General features: G+C 43.7%; 1 protein-coding gene across 1 annotated transcript; it reads left to right on the forward strand.

The window, feature by feature from the left end:
* The first annotated feature begins 7,872 nt into the window (after positions 1-7,872).
* Positions 7,873-9,070, forward strand: LOC126541001 (CRISP/Allergen/PR-1-like). The gene has a single exon (XM_050187812.3). It carries the CDS (start codon positions 7,944-7,946, stop codon positions 8,697-8,699), a length of 756 nt encoding a protein of 251 aa, XP_050043769.2. The 5' UTR covers positions 7,873-7,943; the 3' UTR covers positions 8,700-9,070.
* The last annotated feature ends 209 nt before the right edge of the window (positions 9,071-9,279 follow it).

Here is a 9,279-nt window from a genome sequence, read left to right on the forward strand (position 1 = left end):
GTAACCGAGATAAAATTTAATGAGAAAGAGACGATGGGTGAGGAGTAGAGGCGGGACATGGCCAATGCCTCCATGAAATAAATATATGTGTATTAATTTCTGCCTTTGTAAAAATTTCTTCACGATTCCTCGAAGGCGTTATATGCAAGAAAGGTTTCAAACAGGCCAGTCATATGCGGTCAACGTTTTAAAGTATGTGATTTAACTGTAGGCACCTAAAATTTTTATTGCAACTGCTCGGAAGAAATGGCTTCACTAGAAGTTGAGTTGTGATTCGGCAAGGTCGCACGTGTTTAATGTCATTTCTTTAATAAAGTATTGCACTGCCTCTGTGTATAAAAGTATTATAAGGCACCAGGAATAGCGATGTTATTATCTGATCTTCACTGTCAGGAGACTGCTGCTGTCGAAGTAAATTAGTTCATAGAAGAACGAATCGCTGAAATCTACTGTCTTTCCTTTTTAATTTTTTTTGCGAATCATGTAAGAATGTCTGTAATGTAAATGATAAAATTTGAAAGCGAGAAAGAAGTTGTAAATGATAGTACAAACATATTTGCTCGAAACTGACGCCTTCTTCGCACTGGTGTAAATTTTGATAGGGATCAAAGGTCTCATTAGCTCACTCTATCACAGCAAGTATGTTGGCCTAGCAAAGAAGGTGCAAACCAGCCTCCTCGCACAATAAACTGTGAGCGAATGGTGAAATAGAAACAGTGTCATGAGCTTGTCCTCCGTGCTGATTCTACGCATAGCTTCGAACGAACCCACGCTTTTACGGGCAAGCGTGAACCGTGTTTAAGCTGTATGTGACTGATCTAAAACACTGAGCCTGTTCCTTCTGCAGAAATCTACGGTGATTGGCAAAAGGTAACCACAACTGCTTCCATTTACACACGACCTTCCAAGTTCCCGTCAACACTGTCAAAGCGTTAATCTAATTTTTCCCATGTAATTCAAATAAGCGATCGCACAGAGAGGCTCTGTTCAGAAACAGGAACACTCACACACATAATGTGGGAATGCACCTCGCTCCCGTTCTCTCATCCCCCCGTCAGCAGCGAGACTGACTGGACAGCCTGGCTCAGTTCCGGGGACGTCGACCGACAACTTGAACTGGTGGACTGGGCGGAAAAGGCCAAGCAGGCCCAGGGCCTTACTTGAGCCCTAACCCTCAGCCACGTCCCTCTTTACCCTTCCCCCTTTCAATAAAGTTTATTACCACCACCACCAGAGAGGGTTTGCCTTGGAATGAAGTCAACTCGAAATTAAGAACATGAGTAAATTTGCATAACATAACACTTGCGTAGCACCCGCAAACAAGCCGCAACTTAGGCTCACGAGAGACGCTTTGTAATGGGAGTACCAAGAATCGGCTGCTAACCAACGATCGTTCTTTACCTGTGCATGCCCGCTCAAGACATGCCCCACGGTCCACGTAATGAGGACGACGAGCCAAACACACTAATGCAGGATTCTCATTCAGGCAAAAACTATAAACAGCATAGAACCAAGAAAAATATCAGTTCATGTGTATTCGCTTTCCAGAATATTTACGAGCCTCTTTTTTGCCTTCATGTAACTCTCCGCAGGTGTTTGACCAGTGGAACGCACCCAATAAATATCTAAAGAGGCGCCAGATTCCCTACGGATACGACGTGGATAGCTACGACGGAAACAACTTCTACGTTATCGAGCTGCAGCCTTGTAAATGAATTATATTTAATAGTTGTACTTACTAGTCGTTGCCAATGTATAAAACAGGAGGTCCCCGTGCATGCAGCCTTGAGCTACGGGACCTCCTCCTTTATATTCAACCCAATATGTACCAGCTTCTTGAATAATAAACGCTAATTTGCTTGACTGATTGAACGTTGAACGAGCTACCATTTCGCTTTCTTACAGCCGGAAGCAGTGGTGCTTCTGCGGCGCTCCATATTGGAATGAACAAACTCACACACCTTATGACAGTGACGTGACTATGTGTAATTTCTCGTGAGTATCGTAAGACAGAGTGATGCAGCCTGGCAGCACGCAGACTACGCGTTGGGTTCCAGATCACAAAAACAATAAGGACCGCAGCGCTTCAGTGGCGCCGACAAGAAAGTGATGTGGTCCCCTATAGCTGCATCTAACCAACTAGCCCAAAAGTCGGTACTACTCCACATAAGAAAGCTGCTTCATTGGAACTTCGTCTCAGCAACAACTCAGCCGGACACTAGGGAACTGGTTCCACAATAGAGAGCGCCCTCATTTACCGTTTACGAAACTAGCCTGTCCGTGCAACATCCTTGCCTGACGAGTAGCGTACGGTAACTGTGTACCCCGGAATCACTGGCGTGCAAAAGCTCCTGCGAAGGAAGTCCGTTCGGGCAGCTGTAACTATAGCTAGCCTAGATCTCTCCGTCGAGGACAGGCGAACAAGGCCTGCTCTAGGCTATTTTTACATATTTTACTTATTTATATATACTGCGATCTGATACCGTATCTGATCAGGGTGGGCATACATAGCAATATTTAAGCACATAAACAAATACGAATTCAGAAGAATTGAAGGCATTTTCAAACATTGCTAAAGAATTCTTGGTACACTATTAAAAATACGTAAAAACATACGAGCATATGAACACACACAAATTCATAACATTTGCAAGCATTTTTCAAACATTGGTAAAGAATTCTGGGTAGCAATCTCGGTGTTAAGATTATCCCAGTCGGTTATTGTCCTAAGGAAAAAAAATAATATTTATCGCGGTTATTCCGTGTGTTCAAGGAGGTTATTGTTAGAGCATGCCTTCGTCTCTTTTCATAACCTGGTGAGTAAGCAAAAAACTTGGAAATATTAATGTTTTAATGGCCGTTTAGAAGTTAAAAGAGGAGCCTAATATGCAAACGCGGCAGCGCACAGTCACCAGGGGTAATCCAGTGCGTCTTATGAGCTCACTAACAGACGTACGGCCGTCTGAATTGAAAATAAACCTCACTACCTTATGCTGTATGCCTTCAAGATTTTTTAAAATATTGAATAAGGTGAATGGGTCACAAATAATTACGGCATATTCCAACAACGGGCGACTAAAGGAATTGTACGCTAATAAACGAACGCTAGACATAGATGACTTCAGTGAGCGCCTCAAGAAAAACAGCTTACGCAAAGAATTAGCAATAACGGTATCTGTGCGCTTTGTCCAGAAAAGATAATTCGTTATCCAGAGGTCAAAATATCTCTACTCTGTCACCTTTAATAGATATATGCCATCAATACTATATGCAAATTGAAGAAGTTTTTTCTTATGTGTAATTTCCATAAAAATATTTTTTTTTCGAAGTTTGTAGACATTTGCCATTGTTCGCATTAAGCACTGACCTTTCCTAGGTCATTTTTTAGATGTGCCTGATCATAAACCGAAGATACCTTTTCGTACAAAATACAGACATCTACATAAAGTTTCACGGAAACTGAAAGTTCTGTCACAATGTCATCAATAAATAGAAATAAAAGTGGTCCCAAAATGAATCCCTGGGGGATGACATACGCAACCTCTGCTTTGTTAGAAGTATTGTTTAAGGTGACGAATTGGCGTCTGTTAGAAAGGTAGGCTATGATCCAAGTAAGTATCTGGTTATTTTTTACATAATATCCTAATTTATGAATTAATTTATTATGTGACACCTTGTCAAATGCTTTGAGAAAATCCATTAGTATAACGTGGTAATTATGCAAAAAAGAAGTGAGGCGTGCAGACAGGACACAAGAGTAGAGAAGTGGACAACACGAACGCCGACTATCAACTGAAGGGAGCAAAAAGAAAAAGACACAAAACTCATCTGCACATGCTCAGGAATGGTAACACCACGTGTCAGTCGGGTACACGTACCGGTCTACGTGAGAGGTAACTGTTAAGGCACTTAACCTCTTCCTTATGTAAAGTAATCGAAGGCTGACTCACGCACGCACTTCCACCATTATAGATATGCCATGCCTCTACCATAAGACGCGTATCTTCATTCTTATGCCTGTACAATATCGCGCATTCATCTAACTCTGGCATGCAGTTACAATCTCGGCAATGTAGCGAAAGATTACAAGACGATCCGCCGGTTAACGACCTTTTATGTTCCATTGACCTCTGATTGATACACCGTCCCGTTTGCCCTACGTAGAACTGGCCACAGCTAAGGGGAATTTTATAAACCACACCCATACGACAGTCAGTAAAACTTGTTCTTATTGTGCTTCATTGGACAAATATCTGTACGTTTGTTGCCTTTTACCCGCTCCTTTTTTCTCTGTACGGCAGCGCATATCTTACCTAGCTTATTGGGAGCAGTGAAAGCAACATTAACATCATATCTACTTGCAACTTTTTTAAGCCTGTGCGACACTGAATGAATATACGGAATAGCCACTACTCTTTTTTTTTTTTTGCTATTACTGCTTTCTGTAATCACGTCCGTCCCTCTCGAAACCGACTTCTTTAGGCGCTCAGCCACAGTGGCCACTGCTACACTATGATAACCTGCTTCTAATAGGCGTCGAACCTGCGCATTAAAACTGGCGCTCATTTTGTGCATGCAGGATCTGGTGAGGAAAGACTTAAGGCACGACATGGCAATTCCGTTTTTTACTACTTTGGAATGCTTGGATTGAAAGTTTAGCAACGGCTTCGAAGATCTTGGGGAGTACTGCCAACAAACATGATTTTGTTCGAAGACCAAGGAAATGTCAAGAAACTGAATTACGCGTCGCTGAGGAAATTCCTTGGTAAACTTTAATCCTCCTCCATAAAGTTTAAATTGCTCACTTACTGAGGTAGCAGCGGAATCGAATTCTTCCCTATTGCAGAAAATCAGGTAATCATCAACGTAACGAAATACCTTGATAACATTATCACCCAACGCTTTCTCTAAGCAGTTGTCAACCATACTTAGGTAAATATTGCTAAGAATAGGGGCAACCTTTGAGCCAATACAAATGCCTGATTTCTGCAGAAAAACACCATCTCTCCACCCAATCAGCGTCGACTGCAAGTACATTGAAAGAATTTCTAGAAAAGCTCCCGTGGAAACACCGCATCTGTCAATAAAAGCCGACTCTTGCACTTGTTCTTTAATGCACTCCTTTACGGAATTTAGCAACCCGTCATGCGGCAAAGAATAATACAGGTCTTCGATATCCATACTAAAAGCTGTACAATCACCAGGATTTTCCTCTCTCAAGTACTGAACTAGTGCCTGAAAATTACGTAAGCAAAAGGGGTCTGAAAAAACTAGTGAAGCTAAGCAGTTCTGTAGGTAACTAGCGACACAGACCTGCCAAGTCCCTTTCTCTGACACTATAGCACGAAAAGGAATTTCTTGCTTATGGGTCTTGGCCGAGAAAAACAGTTCTAAGGTGAGGGATTTAGCTTTCTTGACATTACAGACAACCCTATCAAGATTATGTCTTGACAAGAGGTCAACCGCACGTTACTTAACTACCGAAGGCCTGAGTTTTACTGGCTGTAAATTCTTTTCTATGGCTGAAATCGCTTTTTTTTGAAAACATGTTATCTGACATAATTACGAAATAACCTTCCTTGTCAGATATTACTGGTCTAAGTTTATGCTCCACAAGGTAATCAACTAACGGTCGGACAGGGTCAGACGTCTTAAAATGAGAATTTGATTGTTTAATGCTAGCAATGCAATCTGAAATACAACGCGAGCTTTCTTCTTCCGGGACGAACCCGGTTATGCAGCGCGGTATGCTTAAAACGTCAACCGGTTTTATGTTAGGCTTAAAACAGTGCTTAGGACCTAAAGCAAGGGTTCTTCTATGGTTATCACTTACGATGGCGTCTCCAAGAACCAGTACGTTATTTGACCGTGAATTATTAGAAAGGTGTTTCCTCTTACTTTGTTGAAGCTCCGGAAGTTTCATCCTCCATAGGAAGTCCGCGTGTTGCACGGCTAAACTATTCCAATCGGCGTAGGGGCGGCTCCAATGGCGACCGTCTCCCAGGGCCGCGCAACGGATCCTTAGACACTCCTGATAGAACCTAACTTGGCGCCATGATTCAGCGGAAAGAATAGCTCCAATCCTCCTGGCATGCCCAGTTGATGCTTGAAGGAAGCCGCACATCATTTGAACTTCCAATGGGACGACACGATTACGACTAAACCACGACATGGTTCTAGCGCGGAACATACATATCGCAATTAAGGAAGCTAACGAAACAGGATTGCGCAGATAAGTAGGGGAACATGAAAAAGGGCTCAGAGTACTAGAAATGAAGCTTCGAACGACAAAAAGTTGAGCTAGTTGGTAAGGATTCATTATGCATAATGAATCCAGTTGCATAATGAATCATATCGTACATATCGAGCCTACTCGCAGTCTTTATATGGCAGGCTGTGCATGTAGACTCACTCATTCCTTTAACATGCTCGCGCGTTTACCGCAAAATAGTCTCGAACCAAGAATGACAAAATGAACACATCTATCTAGAGATGGTGTGTTTCAGCAGTCATTGTCTTAATGACGACGTTTATTGGTCGCTGAACAAAAAGCGAAAAATTACGATCACGGACAGAGTCAAAATTATTATGGACGTTTCGGAACCCATGTGGTGTTTCCTTCTTCACAGTGCAGCAGACGTAGTGTCATAGTTCCTCATTGTGGGGCACCTTAAAGGGACTGACAATAAATTTTCATGGTACCTTTTTCTTTAATGCTATGGAAAGCTTACTGATCAGAGTACCTAACATGAAGGGGCAACGAGGAAAACGCCGTGGAACATTCTTCATCAGAATTCTTTTATCTGCAGTGAGGATGTCGTTGTTCGTTGGAAGCATGCTGAAAACGGTGATAGATAAGTGTGATAGCGCTTATACGCCAGCATTAGTGGGAAGCAGATGACAAGTGCGGCCGTAACTGCGAGAAAGTATAATTTTGTTTATCAAGTCGATCTTCCTGCGATTCATGTTTTCCGAAGTGTTTCTGCGAAAATAGCTACGCGTTTTCATGGTGTCCTGTTCAAATGCTTCATATTTAACCAGCCAAACGAAACTCATCGGATTGAAAACGAAACGACGCTTTTACACGTGACACGTACTTCAGCATGTTGCCGTAGCCATAAGTGCACTTTTGATTTCCGAAGCATGTAATAAAGCACAAATGTCTAATACTATAGGAACTGCAATTCTAATTAATAATTATGTTGGGCCTAATAACAGCCGACTTATGTAGAGTAATCTCACAGACTACATTCGAAGTATCAAGGTTTCACAGCCAGGCCTCGCCACTTACTGGTTTTTGAGACTTTCTTTGCCCGTTTAAAATTATAATTCCTATTTAAATCGCGAACACCGTGCTGGATTATATCACTACAATTCATGGTCATTTCATTTCCATCATCGTTTCACAACATATTTTGGCGAGTTGTCAGTCCCTTTAGCATGGAAAGGAAATGGTGCTATCACCTGCAATGAATCCATTGCTTCCTTAGGATTTTAGAAAGCAACAGCAACCGCTTTCTTTATTTCTTTTAGTTAAAACAAATAAATTATGTTACCTACATCTGACCGCTTACAACCATTATTTCCTGCTCTTCGCTTCATTTATTCAGAACAAACGTGTGTCTTTTCGGATAATTATTTTGCTCGCACCTCCCAATTTTTTACTCGAGCCCACTAGTGGGTATGTGCCACAATTTCGAAGCCATTATCATCACCGCCTCTGTAGGGCACACCGAGCCGATATGCGGACGTTCCTTCTCGCAACTGTGTGGTTCTTGTCGACGACAGGAAAGAGCCTCCAGGAGTGCCGGGAGGAGTACAAGAAGCAGCGCCCTTCTCACACCGCTTGCCTGCCGCCGAACAAGGAGTGCACAATCGATGCTGGAGGAGTCAGCGCGACTGAGCGGGAACTCATACTCAAGACGCACAACGACTACAGGAGCATGGTAGCCATGGGCAAAATTAAGCACTTCCCAGAAGCCAAGAATATGCTGCAGCTACGCTGGGATGAAGAGTTGGCTTCCGTGGCACAGGCGAAGGCTGACCAGTGCACCCCCGACAGCGGAAAGCTAATGCACGACAAACCCGAAGATCGTTTCACCACCAAGTTCAAGTCCACGGGACAAAACTTGGCCTTCCGCGCCAGCAGTGCCCGTTTCAATTCCACTGACTGGCCCGGTCAGGTCAAGGCGTGGTTCGACGAGTACACCCACTATCCGCCGCAGAGCGTCGATCACTTCTCGCCTCCCAGCGGAGAGCCGACCGGACATTTTACGCAGGTTGTATGGGCAACGACGCGCTACGTGGGCTGCGGCTACGTGGACTACATCGTCGAAGGCTACTCGAGGCTGCCGTACATGCAACTCTACGTATGCAACTATGCCAGCGCAGGCAACGTTTTGTCGCGACCAGTGTACAATCCCGGTGATGTGTGCTCCGCCTGCCCAGAAGGCACCGCATGTGTCAAAGACACCGGGCTGTGCTCCTCTGCTGAAGCAGGTGGACATTCTTTCAGGCAACCGGACTCCAACTCAACGGAAGGGAGTAAACACGGTGGCGACGGACATGCTCAAGGTTCTATGTCAACTCGAAAAAGCACTGCGTCGGCAATCGTTCAGCCGTTGCGACATGCAGCCACGGTGTGCGTGATTGCTGCGGTATACGGTATGCTCACGGTCTGGTGGGCGTCTCTCGTGTAGATGGGGTGCTAAACCGGGAATTATCACCCACGCCTTTCCTTCATCTTTTTCTCCCTACCACTGCTGTCGCTTACTGTTAATTTGAGCGAATAACTTACACTAGCCGCTGTTATATTACCAAATATGCGTAGAAACGATAGTGATACGCGTATGATTCTCCTTTGAACAGGGTGCCCGTTCTCGGACGTCCTCGTCGAGTTATAACCTGCCGCTCGTATAGACCTCTCCGGCAGCGTAACTACACACACCATTACTTCTTTTTCTCGCAAAATAAACGCTCACCTTGGTTTCTAACAACATGTAGCGCCTTCATTTCTGAATGCGTCGAAACTTTGTTTTTAAGCCACACAAACAAGGAAATATGAATTAAAGAAAGGATCAGTACGAGTTCAATTGAATCACTACGAGTGAAATGCGCAATTAATGGCAAGTGTAATGCTTGAAAGGGTTGATGGACTTGTTTTAAGTAAAGCGAATTTCAAAGTGTTCTGTGCCCCTGAACTGTGCAGCTCGCCACGATACCTCAGCACGGTGAATAACACGTGAAATAATATTACCCTTTGGTCCCTATCACACGGAG

Source organism: Dermacentor andersoni, chromosome 2, assembly GCF_023375885.2.
Source record: "Dermacentor andersoni chromosome 2, qqDerAnde1_hic_scaffold, whole genome shotgun sequence".
NCBI classification, from domain to species: Eukaryota; Metazoa; Arthropoda; class Arachnida; order Ixodida; family Ixodidae; genus Dermacentor; species Dermacentor andersoni.

Excerpts from the sequence above, each read along its gene's own strand:
- LOC126541001 (XM_050187812.3), top strand. The coding sequence starts at position 7,944 with ATGGTAGCCATGGGCAAAATTAAGCACTTCCCAGAAGCCAAGAATATG.